The 13,936-nt window shown below is 29.0% G+C and overlaps 5 protein-coding genes across 8 annotated transcripts; 2 read left to right on the top strand and 3 right to left on the bottom strand.

The window, feature by feature from the left end:
- Window positions 1-161: 161 nt before the first annotated feature.
- Magr (Iron-sulfur cluster assembly 1 homolog MagR) lies at window positions 162-1,781 on the bottom strand. The gene is made up of 3 exons (XM_083108032.1): window positions 1,622-1,781; window positions 1,230-1,283; window positions 162-1,057 (listed from the first exon to the last, which is right to left on the bottom strand). The coding sequence occupies exons 1-3, from the start codon at window positions 1,703-1,705 to the stop codon at window positions 803-805; spliced, it is 393 nt and encodes a 130-aa protein (XP_082964158.1). The 5' UTR covers window positions 1,706-1,781; the 3' UTR covers window positions 162-802.
- Window positions 1,782-2,007: 226 nt separating this feature from the next.
- On the top strand, window positions 2,008-4,769 carry Rabggta (Rab geranylgeranyltransferase subunit alpha). Of its 2 annotated transcripts, XM_083108027.1 has the most exons (7): window positions 2,008-2,167; window positions 2,501-2,611; window positions 2,677-2,795; window positions 2,866-3,053; window positions 3,189-3,386; window positions 3,445-4,047; window positions 4,173-4,769. In XM_083108027.1, the coding sequence occupies exons 1-7, from the start codon at window positions 2,165-2,167 to the stop codon at window positions 4,613-4,615; spliced, it is 1,665 nt and encodes a 554-aa protein (XP_082964153.1). In that variant the 5' UTR covers window positions 2,008-2,164; the 3' UTR covers window positions 4,616-4,769. The 2 variants fall into 2 exon arrangements, with proteins under 2 accessions (XP_082964153.1, XP_082964154.1); XM_083108028.1 differs by lacking the exon at window positions 2,008-2,167 and having other exon boundaries at window positions 2,535-2,611; window positions 2,661-2,795.
- On the bottom strand, window positions 4,638-8,764 carry Rabex-5 (Rabaptin-5-associated exchange factor for Rab5). 2 transcript variants are annotated; one of them, XM_083108026.1, is made up of 10 exons: window positions 8,234-8,764; window positions 7,552-7,664; window positions 7,195-7,452; window positions 6,983-7,112; window positions 6,484-6,581; window positions 6,121-6,377; window positions 5,912-6,043; window positions 5,585-5,830; window positions 5,041-5,499; window positions 4,638-4,962 (listed from the first exon to the last, which is right to left on the bottom strand). In XM_083108026.1, the coding sequence occupies exons 1-9, from the start codon at window positions 8,410-8,412 to the stop codon at window positions 5,053-5,055; spliced, it is 1,860 nt and encodes a 619-aa protein (XP_082964152.1). In that variant the 5' UTR covers window positions 8,413-8,764; the 3' UTR covers window positions 4,638-4,962; window positions 5,041-5,052. The 2 variants fall into 2 exon arrangements, with proteins under 2 accessions (XP_082964152.1, XP_082964151.1); XM_083108025.1 differs by having other exon boundaries at window positions 4,638-5,499.
- Window positions 8,765-8,915: 151 nt separating this feature from the next.
- On the top strand, window positions 8,916-10,105 carry LOC145976712 (RNA-binding motif protein, X-linked 2). Its single transcript, XM_083108031.1, has 4 exons — window positions 8,916-9,196; window positions 9,394-9,546; window positions 9,619-9,748; window positions 9,943-10,105. Exons 1-4 carry the CDS (start codon window positions 9,183-9,185, stop codon window positions 10,063-10,065), a joined length of 420 nt encoding a protein of 139 aa, XP_082964157.1. The 5' UTR covers window positions 8,916-9,182; the 3' UTR covers window positions 10,066-10,105.
- Kat60 (katanin p60) lies at window positions 9,720-13,381 on the bottom strand. 2 transcript variants are annotated; one of them, XM_083108030.1, is made up of 10 exons: window positions 12,697-13,381; window positions 12,484-12,595; window positions 12,170-12,314; window positions 11,976-12,063; window positions 11,745-11,866; window positions 11,491-11,670; window positions 11,224-11,366; window positions 11,034-11,146; window positions 10,809-10,935; window positions 9,720-10,731 (listed from the first exon to the last, which is right to left on the bottom strand). In XM_083108030.1, the coding sequence occupies exons 1-10, from the start codon at window positions 12,959-12,961 to the stop codon at window positions 10,533-10,535; spliced, it is 1,494 nt and encodes a 497-aa protein (XP_082964156.1). In that variant the 5' UTR covers window positions 12,962-13,381; the 3' UTR covers window positions 9,720-10,532. The 2 variants fall into 2 exon arrangements, with proteins under 2 accessions (XP_082964156.1, XP_082964155.1); XM_083108029.1 differs by having other exon boundaries at window positions 12,484-12,619; window positions 12,697-13,379.
- Window positions 13,382-13,936: the final 555 nt, after the last annotated feature.

The following is a 13,936-nucleotide window of genomic DNA, read 5'->3' as shown; positions in this document are numbered from 1 at the left end:
AGTGTATAAAAAAATAAGGCATCGTTTTTTAGATGTCTTTTAGGGATATGTGCTCTCTTTCTCGTTCGCTTTTTCTATCTCTCTCTCTCTCTTTGTCTGGGTATATTTCAAAGAAGAAAATTTTTCAAATATTACCTTTGTTGATTAAAATATTTTTAAAATACAAAAGATTTATATATATATTTGTATATTTATATATTTTAAATATTAAATATATTTTAATTTTTCAATATTTTATCACACACACACACACATACACGCGCGCGCGCACGCACATGCACACACATGGTTATGTTCATTATAAAAATGGTTTAAAATTAAAAAAATTAAATTTCTTAAAAGAATAGAAACAAGTGCACCTTTTCTTATTTGTGTATTTTTAAAGCAATATGCAGTATGTGTATGATGAGACATTAAATAAAACAATAGATAAAAAGAAATTTAAAAAATAAAAAAATTATATTATTATAACTTCAGATTATAAACAAAAACATGTATATAATTAAATATATATATAAAAATATATATATTTTTAATTATGTATGGAGATGATAAATATAGTTAGTAAATATACATATATGTATATATATCAGTGGCATATATACAAAATGTACAATATATAATAAAGTAACTTATGACAATTTTGTTACATATTCCTGTTGGCATTGTCAAAACTTTGTCTTTTAATAAAAGACATTGGAATTATAACAATGGTCATATATTATGAAGTATTCTAAAATTCATAATTTAACTAAATAGATTATAATTACATATCAACTATAGTAATTTCACAATAATTTCACTATACTGAAAAGCTTTCACCACAACCACATGTCCCTTTAATATTTGGATTATTGAATACAAATTCAGAACTTAATTTGTTCTCAACATAATCCATTTCTGTTCCAAGAAGAGACAACTGTGCCTTTCTATCGATAAAGATATGAACACCATCTTGAATTACTTCTTCGTCAAGTTTGGATTTTTCTTTCGCATAATTCATAATATAACTCAAACCGTTGCATCCCCGTTGCCGTACTCCGACCTTAAGTCCAATCTATGAATATGCATGTAAAATACAATTTTAATATATAAAATGTTTAATAAACAAACATTTATTTTAAAAACTTATATATACATATCTTAGAAACATATCTCAGTTATAAAATTACATTTTTTTTAAAATGTTATGTAATTCAAAAACATTATATATATATAAATGGCCTTACATATTCAGTCTTATCTTTCAAAATTTCTTTGATCTTATTAACAGCATTGGGTGTCTAAAACATAAAACATTTTCCTTCATCAGTGTTTATATAAAAATAGATCCGAAAAAGTAAGGTTAGTATTCATCGATGTAAACATGTTGCAATATTGTGAAATAATATAACTACGCAAAAACATGAACCAAGATATGTTGCAAAATCTGTTGTAATAAATGATTGTAATAACTATTTGTAACAAAAATTCATTTTTAACATTAAAATTTACAATATACTTTCCTCATTATTCATTTTCATTCTATATTCAAATTCAGGTACGTAAATTAAATAATGCGCAGTTGTTTTTGAGAAAAAGTTTAAAAAATAATAATTTATTATTTATAATCTATACTGACCAGAGTAAGCGCAGCGCGAGTTGGAAGAATCTTTCTTCCTTTCACAGCACGTATTGTGGCAATCGCCACCGTGGACGATGCCATTTCTGACGCACAAATCTTACTGCCGTTCTGAACACCTGATATTACGTGCGATTCTAAAGTTAGTATTGGCACTACTAAATAAAGAGAGTCCACTCGTATCGCCCAGTATCTAGGGAAATCAGCAGCGGTTGACCAATCAAAAAGTTTCTTTATTTTGAATTGACCAATTCGATGTGTGCAATCAAACGTCACTTCAAAATCAATTGAACACAAATATGGCAGCAAATGCTTAATAAGTCACTAGACTCTAGTGATTCAGATTGGGATGTTACAGTTACAAATGCTTCAAAGTATTTGATTGATCAATTGGAACAAAGAAATTTTCTTCCGTTCCGATTGGTCAATCAAATGCTTCAAAACATTTGTTGCGTCAAGCGAATTATACTCGTAATCGTCAGTCAAACAAACTTGTCGACTTGTTGGCGATTTATTGGACGAATATAAAAAGAATATCCAATAATGGTAAATATAAAAAATTATATATTATGCTTTATTGATTAATTCATCGATCGTACGCTGTTAATAAGTATTAGAAATATTGTTTTATTGCATGTTAAATAAATATAAGTGCTTTATGAATATGTGCTGTGTAATTATAGCCAATATCTCATTTTTTTCTCGTATAATTTTATATATATATAAAATTATACGAGAAGACATATTATAGACATATGCGATATATAAAATTATACGAGAAGACATATTATAGACATATGCGTATAATTTTATATATATATAAAATTATACACATATGTCTATAAAGAATAAAAGAAAAATGTATATATTTTTTTTTAGCATGGTCGAGTAAAAGTGCGTACTACAGCAGAACAGGAGGAGATAAAGAAAAGGGAAAGAGCAGCCAAAGTTGCTCAATACAAGGCTGATATTGCTACAGTATTTCAAAAGGTTTTAACTTTTTCTTATTATGTAGCTTTATCTCATACATGATTATCAGATTGTTTGTATTTTAGAGGAAAGATAAAATATGGGATGACGAATTATTATTAATTACTAAGCGTATGCTGTTAAGTAATTCAGATATTTATACATTATGGAATATTCGTCGTGAAGTTTTCCAGAATAACAAATGGTAATGTTGCAATATGATGCTTGATTTACATATAGTGAATAAAGATTAATTTATCTATGAAAATATACAGGACTGATGAAGAATACAAGCAACTACTTGAAAATGAAATGAGTTTAACTGAAAATTGCCTTAAAGATAATCCTAAATCATACAGTGTATGGCATCAAAGATGTTGGGTGATGGAACAAATGTCCGAACCTGATTGGAAGAGAGAATTATCACTGTGTGCAAAATGTCTAAACATAGATGAAAGAAATTGTTAGTATATTATGTCTCTTATTATTGTATATGCAATATATATATATATATATATTTATAGATGTTGCATAAGTATATATAAGTATAATGTGTATGATATTGTTTTGACATAAAGATACATTTTTTTTACTGTAGTTCACTGCTGGGATTACAGAGAGTTTATTGTGCAAAAAGCTGGGATCTCTAATGAAGAAGAATTTGAATTTTCCACCACAAAGATATTAAATAATTTTTCAAATTATTCATCTTGGCACTATAGAAGTCGAATATTATACAAAATGTTTGGCACTACATTAGAAGAGATACCAATCATAGATGAAAAATATAGAGAAGGTAATCTTTAATATAATACTTTTTATCTTTTGAAATAATAATAAATAATATTCTCCAGAACTCGACCTTGTCATGAATGCAACTTTTACCGATCCCAATGACACTAGCGCATGGTTCTACCAAAGATGGCTTTTAGATAAGTGCATGACAACTTGCAGGCTGTGGCGTGCTATTATTAAGAAAGATATCGCTTATGTTATTATTGACAACAATATACTGATTGAGCCAGTTTCACTTTCACTATATATAAATAGTGAGGTTGTTGATGTACAATGGCAACTATATCCAGATGAGAAGTTTGCCAAGTTACAAATTGCAAGATTTGTAAAGCCATTAGAAAATTTGGATCATGCCAAAGAAGTTTTTATAAAATTGCAAAAAACTACATATAAACTCTCATATTCAGAAATAGAAAGTGCATGGATTTACAAAGATAATTCAAGTTTGCATAAACAAAATAGTAATGACGAACAATTAAATGAACAATTAAAGAGTTACAACCAACTTTCCAAAATGGAACCAAATAATAAATGGGCCTTATTAACTGGTATATTATTGATGAAGAAGATTGATCTTAAAAAATTTTATACCAATATATTAAATAATTTGATGCTGCTATCGAAAATCGATGGTCTTCGCAAGAATTATTATAAAGATTTGCGTAAGTATAATATATTTATATTTATTCATAATATTAAAATCTTTATTAATTTTAGCAAAATTTATCAATTCCACTTATGTTTCATTTGCTTTTTATAAACATGCTTTTATTACTTGTAATTTTAGGAAGCAAACTCTTGGTGGAATATAATTTGCTCGAAATATGGAAAAAGGAGAATGATACGGAAATACAAATCAGAATTGATTTATCAGGATTAGATTTAACGAAATTACATAATAATCATTACTTTGGCTTATTTGAGATAGTGAACCTTGATGCAAATCAATTGGAGAATTCTTTGCATCAACTTTCTACGTTACAACGATGTACAAGGCTGTCACTCTCCAGCAATGGCATAACATCGTTAAAAAATTTTCCTACTCTACATAATCTCGAATTTTTCTCTTTGAGAAATAATAAATTAGCAAACTCAGAAGAGATATTAAATTTAATAAAACGACATAAGAACTTGAAAAATTTAGATTTAACAGATAATCCAGTATGTGAAAAGCTTGAGCCTCAAATTCTGAATGTACATCTTATAACTAATCTGTCCCTTGGAAGTTAAAAATAACATTAAAAGAGAAATATAGTTTATATATATAATATATTAAAATGTATTTAATGGTCACACATACACTTTTTAGATCTCTATTAACTATTGTTTTTACTATTTTTCATCAAGAAAATATTAAATCAAATTCAGCTTTAAAAAAATAAAATTCTCACAAAAATTTGATTATAATTTCACTTCCCATTCTCCTTTTTTCTAGACAAAAGAGACTTTCTTTTCTCAAAACATCATTTTGTAGCATGTATTTTTTCTTACATCTATGTAATAGAGACTTCTCTTTCAAATATAGATAAATTAATAAAAATGTGATATAAAAAAATCATTGAAAATGTTTGTTTTAACTAAAAATTGTTACTACAATTAACATTTTTTATTAAATGTTTTATATATTATATATTTACACAAATAATAATACTTACATTTTTACAATACTACATGTTTTGATAGTAACTGGAATAGTTATCTGAGTCTAAATCTGCTGTAGTTATAGATGAATCGCCTGTATTGCATGGTATTGTTGGTATATTTGATCCTTGAATTGTGAAGCCATGATAATCTTCAGAGCTAATCGGTTTCAATACAGGTGGACATAAATTTGCTTCAAGTGTTGGGGACTCGTCTATTAAACTATCTGTCACGTGTTTTTTAAAGAGCTGTGATTCGCCAAGAGCAACATCAGATTGTGTATCTAAACTGATGAGACTAGTTTCGTCTTCGCCCTTACTAGCTTCCAGACTATCGTCGCCGATAAGGGATGGAAAGTCGAATGTCGGCGACGGCGTCACGGAATCTTCTACCAATGATGTTCTCATCAAATCGCTTGATAGATCTGTCATTACACCGCTATTTACATTATCGCTGATAGAATGCGGATATATCTGTTATGAGATAATTTAAAATAATATCTTGCAATGTTTCATTGATAAGAATAGTACATTGAATAAAAGTTGCAATTATCCTCACCTGTGGAATAATTGGCGGCGGTAGCTGATAGCTTTCGAAATCCTCGCTATCTAAATTAGTAGGTATTCTCTGACTATGAGATATCAACAATGGTGTTCTTTCAATCACTTTACTCACATCCTCTTTAATCTTTTCTTTGAATTCTATCATTTTGTTTTTCAGTTCTACCGCTTGTTTCATAATGTCAGCATTTTTAGCTTGCAAATCATCCAACAAAGTTATATCTTCACACATAAAGTGTAAACTCTATTTTACAATAATTACAGATATCATAAATTATGTCTATGATATAATAATCAAAATTTTCAATGCTTAAAAGAATATTACTTCGCATATCATAAGAGCCGATTCCCATGTATTAGCTGGAACGCATTCCCCTGACATGTATGCATTAAAGTCCTTCTCAGCCATATTTAAGGATTCTGCAGTCAAGTTTTCGATAAATGACACAGCACAACACTATAATATATTATAAATGATTATATAGATAACTCAAAAAAAATTTGCAAAATGTAAAACACTGAAATTCAAAATACCAGATTTGTGAAGTAATATCCTCCTTCTCCAGTCATTAATCTACTGGCATTGCAAAATCTTGTAATAAAATTTATATTGCTCTTGAGACGCGCGGGATTAGCTTTTAAAACAATAAATATAAGTGCTGGAAGGAATTCATCAGCAGATGCTGGCCCATCGACAGATTGTTGTAATAATAAGAATATATTTCTACAGCAATGAATAACACATGCCAATTTCTCTTGAGGTGCTTTGACAGAATCCATATTTAAAAGATCTAAAAAAGGAAGTTTCTATTATACTGCACTACACATAGAGACATGTGCATATAATACCAAATTACAAAACTATATGAATTTGTAGTAATTAATAATATAGCAAACCTGTAATGGATGTGTAAACAAGTTCTCTAACTTCTGAGCTTGTTTCGTGAATTCTGCATTCTAAATTTTTACCACTAACCCAACTTAATTGCCGTATCCTATTAAGCAAAAGTTATTCAATATATTTTATATTAAATATAAAATGATTATTCAAAATAATACTTACAAGATTAATATAATGTAACAATGAACTAAATAGATCAATTACAACTTTTTATTTTCATGAATTTTTGCATACAGTCACTATAAAATTTGTGTACAATCACTATAAAAAAATTAATTCAATATATTTACAATTTCGAGATTAAATTACATTCTATAGGGCAAATCTTTACTTTAATTCATAAATTAATTATTAATTTTATATTTTAAATAGCTAAAAGTGCTTTACAAATTGTCAGATTTGTGAAACTTAAAATATATTAGATTCCATTAATTTTTGATGTAACTGATCCATTTAGCTCATTCTTAAACTGCTTCCCTAACTTATAATATAAACCTTTTTTGTATAGCCAAATCTTTTTCTTCATCTGATGTGAATGGAGGGCAGAAGAGAATTCTATATAACAAAGTCATTGCATATCTCTCAACATAATCTAACAATTTCTCTTTAATATCTGATGGTATATCTATAACAAAGATCATAATAATATATAAATCTTGAAGTTCTGCAGAAACACATAAATATGGCATATATTATAAATTAAAAACCTGCATATTTGGTGCTATTTTCTAAGCGTTTTCCAAACACATGATAAAAATTTTGTGTTATCTCCGACAATTCTTCTATTCTTTTTACATCTTTGTTTTGGAGTATGTCTACTACAAATGAATGTATGCACTTTCGTACATCCTTTTCTATGGGAGTTTTGGCTATATATAACAATAAATCTCGATTTTCTGCCTTAATTTTTTCAAGATCTGGATTGTCCTTTAATAACTCATGATATAATTCCTGATAACCTTGAACTTAAAATTTATTATTGATTAAATATAGAAATAAGTAAACTTGTATATATTTTTAATAAATAATTGTTTACAATATAACAAAGTATCATTATAAAATACCTTTTGCGATAGGTTTCCTAAATGAAATGTTTAACAATTTATATTTTTTCTCTTGCTGTACTTTTTTCTCCTCCTTATGACTTCCAGCACTCAGTGATCGATTAATGTTTTCTCTAAAAGAACAATAATGATTATATAAAGTAAAAATAAATAAGACAAAAATTAATTTGTTTTTAGAAAAATCAAAGAAGAAAGGAGATTAAAGAGCAAACCAGCAATAAAAATAGTGACAACTTCTATTCAATGTTCAATGACTATGAATAAAAGTAAATGTTTTTTTAGTAATACAAATATAAATATAAAAATATTTAGCTTGTAACTCATTTATTCAAGATGTAAGAAGATACTAAACATTATATCAAAAGACCTGCAGTATCATTTGAATCTTATAGAAACCAAATTGTATGATTAGTATTCTACTAAAATTTAGAAAGTTACAAAAAAAGCAGTTGATTGATTTAACTTTTTAAAGATTCAATCCATGATCAATATCTAAAAAGGATTCTTTATGAAAAGAGTCTGAGAGTCAAAACTATTACTTATGACAAATATCTTAAAAAAAATATACACCAAATATTATATTTATATATAATATCAGTTTATACTGGTCCATATATCTTCATCATCCAGAAACATAGCGAAATATAACGACAATAAATTGTAAGGATTAAACAAATATTACGTGTCCGAAACTTGCGAATGAGATGTGCGTTCAGCCTGAGCGCGTCGTTTTTGTAAGTGTTCTCGATGACATTTGCTGCAATAACCTTCCCATTCTGCATTGCCATAAAATCCACAGCCGTTTTTACACTTCAAATCAGCCTCGTCAATCCGAAGAGTCGGTGTTTTCGTAGAATACATGCCTTCGTGTAATCAAAATAAATGTTTCTACCGGCAAGTAGATACGAAGCTGTCTTTCAAGTTGACAAAGACAACTGATTTAAAGTTTATATCCAGATCCCAAAGCTGAGAACTGAATGTTTTATATTTTAATCTCCGTCAAGACATCTTTGCTAATTTTATAATGATTAGCGATAATGCTTTGCGAATGATTAAATGTCACTTTTGATGGAAAAATTGACAGAACGCAAAAGCAGACTAATGGCAGCGGGCGTTTTCCAATCAGAGACACAGTTGATACAGTTGACAGGATGATATTTCATGGGTAATGAAATGCAGCAGTTTAGTTTTGATTGGCCCGTTTCCATTATTTACTATAGTGCGTTATTTACTATAGTGGCTGTGTTCCATAATTCACTGCCAGTACTGAAAATCTATAGTTTACGTGACGTACACTATAGATTTTCAGTACTGGCAGTGAATTTTGGAACGCAGCCCAGTATAGTATATTACTGTGACGCTGCTGTATTTCACTGCCCATGAAATATCTCTCTAACCATTCGAAAATGCCATAAGCATTTTTATATAAAACAAAGTCTCCTATTGGATATCGCATTATTGAAGTTGAAAATCGGACGAAATCGGATGTGAACCCTCCATTAATGTTTATAGAAAATTTCAATGTTTTGATACCAAATTAAAATTTATTATTTATAGTTTGTTTGAAGAGATATAGCTTGATGAATTTGAGTCTTTCCTATGTATATGTATATATGTGATATACCTGCAATATGAATCCTTTAACGTATGTATTTTTAAATTTATAATTTGTATGTATATAGGTTAAGAATTATTAGTGCATATAAAAGAAAAATATAACTAATAGATATATAAACCTATTTTACATACTATATATTTAATTTTAAATTTTATATATAAAAATTTTTAATTTTTAATTTAGTTAAAAAATATATTACATTCACACTGTGATTATATTTTTAGTAATGTCAAAAATATAAAGAAACTCAATGAACAAGAGTTGCAAAGTAACAGCAAAACATCTTGGCATGACCAATATAAAGATAGCGCTTGGATTTTCATTGGTGGCTTACCATACAATTTGACAGAAGGTGATATTATCGCTGTCTTTTCTCAGTAAGTTAAAATCTGTGTATAAATTGTGATTATCATTTGTATGCAAAACTTTTTATAATAAACATATTGTAGATATGGAGAAGTAGTTAATATAAACTTAATCAGAGATAAAGATACTGGAAAACAAAAAGGATATGGTTTCTTGTGTTACGAAGATCAAAGAAGTACTATACTGGCAGTTGATAATTTTAATGGTATAAAGGTACATTTTGACACAAATATATGGTTGTAAATTATTGTTTTCATTTGTTAACAATGTTAAATAAGTATATAGCAAAATAATAAGTTTCCAGTTAAAAGTGTATGCATGTGTATGTACATATATACATATATTTCATTTCCCTTAAAATTATAATAATTAAAATATCCCAATATAAAAAAATCCTTGTTATTTAGATTTTAGGTAGAGTAATTCGAGTGGATCATGTTAACAATTACAAAGCACCAAAAGACTCCAAAAATGTAGATGAAGAAACAAACAAATTAAGGAAAGAGGGTTGTGCTCCAAAAAAAGAATGATGTGTACAAGATGTGTAAATAAAAAATTGATACATCAAGATATTGTTTTCTCCAGACATATTGTTATGTTAGACTGATATTTTTAAATTTAATCACATACATAGACACATATATACACATAAAAGCATAAAAATATTATTGAATAAAAGCTTCATTACTTACAACTGATTTGTTATTGCAAATTAAGTTATAGTGTGGGATATAATTAAGTTAGGATTAGTTGTAGTAGTTACGACTGAAATTAAAAATACTAAACAAGTTATTATTATTTCTACCATACAGTCTTATTTTTCAATTTGATTTTCTTAAAGTCTCATATATAGGGAATACAATAAAGTCCTTTAGGATTTAGGATTAAAGATTAAGAAGCTCTCCATTTCATATTAAAGAAAATAATATTAATCGTGTCAACATACGAGCAACAAGCTTGTCAATGAGTTATGTTATTATTTCTTAGCAGAATGGTATCAAGAGGAACCAAATTCGCTCATCCATTTCTCATATTTTTCCAAGTCCTCTTGGGAAACGCTTTTGTTACATCTCTCAACAGCTTCATCAAAATCTGCAGCAGATACAGGCAAATCCAATTCTTCCTTTGGCAATTGCCTAATCTGATCAGGCCTCAAACCTGCAATTTTCTTTCGCATCAGCATCATAGAAGCATCTCTGAAATATTGAGTAAGATATGTTATAAAATATATGCAGATTTTCATAATCCTCAATTTCACTAATTCTACACTCACCTACAAACATTTGTGATATCTGCACCAGAATAACCTTTGAGTTTCCTTGCAATATCTGTCAAATTTACAGATGAATCCACCTTAACCTCACGAAGATTTATTCTTAATAATGCTTCTCTGCCTTCGTCTAAGTAATGAGAAAACAAAAAATTATATTAATATTAATTTTATATTAAAGATTAGGACATGTTGCATGTTGAGAAACCAAAATTTATCAGGACTTACGATTAGGTAGCGGAATGTAAATACGTTTTTCCAAACGTCTTCTTAAAGCTTCATCGATATCCCATGGGAAATTTGTCGCTGCTAATACCATCACTACTTTACTCGGATCTTCACTATAAAAAAACAAAGATATTTAATATTTACTCATATATTATTAAATGAATAAAGCAAGCATCGTACAATGTTTTACCTATTGGAACTGATTCCATCCATTTGAACAAGAAGCTCAGATTTCACACGACGTGAAGCTTCATGTTCCGACTCAGATCCTCTTCTAGAGCACAGAGAATCGATTTCATCAATGAAGATTGTACTGGGTGCATAAAATCTAGCCTGTATGCCCACATAAGATGTAAATTAATACTGTGAATAGATGTTATGTTTCTTTAGAGAAGTCGACAGAAAACTGCCTAGATACAGATATACAGTATTATATTTTATTAAAATATTATTTTACCATTTCAAACAAGAGTCGAACAAGTTTCTCCGATTCACCTCTATATTTTGATGTCAAAGTAGAGGACGAGACATTGAAAAATGTTGTGCCACATTCTGTTGCAACAGCCTTTGCAAGCATAGTTTTACCTGTGCCTGGTGGCCCAACCATGAGTACTCCTTTCCAAGGTCGTCTAATTCCCTAAAAATATCACATTTATATTAACATTATGAAATTTTATTACAATTTATGACAAATTGAGAAAAGAGATATACTTTGAAGAAATCAGGCATCCACATTGGAAGCACAACTGCTTCCTCCAACAATCTTTTTGCTTCATGTAAATCTGCTATATCGTCCCAATGAATATTTGGATTTTTTTGAACAATATCTCTTTCTATAATTTTAACATCAATGTCTCAATAATTGATCATTTGTTTTTTTATATTTTTACCACTATTATAAATAATTAAATAATAATTATAAATAGTAATAATAATATTTACCTAATATTTCTACAAGATCTTTATCAGTAGTAGATGGCTCAAATTTGCGTTCTTCTAATTCAACATCTTTTTCTGTCTCTGATTTGTCCTGTAAGTATTGTAGTTATTGATTTATATCAATATTCATAATTTTCTACAATCTTAAAATATAAATATATATTTCTCTGTTTCTTTTATTTAGCAAACTGCATGACCTTATTGGTATCATCTTTCTTTACAATCTTCTTGTCATCCTTTTTGGTAGAAGGCTTACTATCTGGTTTTTTAGTAGTAGCAATAGATTTTCTAGCATTTGTCCGATTTTGTTGTTTCTGTTGAACCTTTAGCTGCTTTAAATTCCTGAAAAATGTAATTAGCTAAACATTTTCTTAGTCAAGTATACAACATATATATGATAATGAAAAAAATATAAATAGAAATATTTAAAAAAAGAAAAAACAATTAAATATATATATATATATAGAAAATTTTAATAAAGTTATGAAGTATTATGAATTTATATTAATACTTTTGTTCCGCTGGAGTTAAAGGTGGCCATACATCAGGATCTCTAGCTGGTGTTTGATTCCAAGAGGGTTCCGAATTGCTGTAAGACCACAATGCAGGATCTCGTGTTGGTTCTTCAAACGACAAACAAGATGTTCCTGAAATTTATGCCGTCACTCTAAATAGAAAATTTATCTCAATTGTAATTTAATTATCTTAATTATACTCTTTTTACCGAGCAGTCTTTCTGCATGAGTATCCACTTTGAAAAGTTGCAACGTATTGGATGTAGCTTTCACTTCTTCAAACTCTTGGACAATTTGATGTTGTACGACTTGCCACTTTGCTTTACGAGTCGCGTCTGCTATGGTCGCGAGTAATCTATGTATTTGTTGCACAACTCCCTGATAATAGACGCCAGACGTGTCGTAATTTCCCATCAATGCCATCTCACGCGCAAGTTTCGTATTCTCGCAAATTTCGTTTATTGACACAGCCATGATTTCGCTTTCACTTACACGAGAAGATATCGATAGAAGAAATACAAAATTTATCACGCTCTCAAATATGTATAAGGCGAGAGCGTTGATCACGAAATCGTTAAATTACTCCAAAGTTTCTGTAATGGCGATAATTCGTTTGCTTGTACATCGGTGTACATTTTCTCTCGTTCTAGTTAACGTTATAGCAAACTACACAATTACATAGCTGCAGGTTAATTCTCATCGAACAATTGTATGATTATTGCATAAATTAATTCAGGCAGCAATAAATTCTCGCCTGTTTTTAAATTGATTTGCTCGCCAAGTTAAATGCTTTCACAGAAATTACGCGAAAGCTCTCATAAATTTTCTGTCATGTTTGTTTGACATTTTTACGTTTATTTAATTGTACATATATACCACACACACAGAAGATTACGACGAAAATAATTTCCTCATTGTCATGCGCATAAGAGCCGATTAGTTTGCGCATGCGCATCATTTGCAAAATATCCACCAATATTGCGTTTCAAAATTTAGGTCCATATTCTGAATCCTCTTTTATCGATAAAAGTGCCTCTAAAAGTGGCTTATAGCCAATCAGAAGACTTACAAGCCACTTTTAGAGGCACTTTTATCGATAAAAGAGGATTCAGAATATGAACCTTACTCTTTGGGATAAGAATAGCATTTGATTAGCCAATCAGGATAAAGAAATTTTTATTTCTCTTATTCTGATTGGTCAATCGAATACTATTTTACTCCAAGGAGTAAATTTTAGAACACAATCCAAGTATGTATTTAGGCTGCGGTCAAAGTGACGCTGAGGATGCTTTGAAGCGTTTGATTGACCAATCAGGTTAAAGAAATCTTTACTCCTTTTACTCCTGATTGGTCCATCAAACGCTTCAAAACATCCTCAGCGTCACTTTGACCGCAGCCTATCGATCAATTTTCAAAATTTGATGCTCGACAGTTTTTCTGAACACAATC

Source organism: Camponotus vicinus, unplaced genomic scaffold, assembly GCF_025532165.1.
Source record: "Camponotus vicinus isolate PSW18456_S1 unplaced genomic scaffold, iyCamVici1.0 SCAF_9, whole genome shotgun sequence".
Classification (NCBI taxonomy): domain Eukaryota; kingdom Metazoa; phylum Arthropoda; class Insecta; order Hymenoptera; family Formicidae; genus Camponotus; species Camponotus vicinus.
The sequence above is the reverse complement of the archived record's forward strand: the minus strand, read 5'-3'. Positions and strand labels throughout refer to the sequence as shown.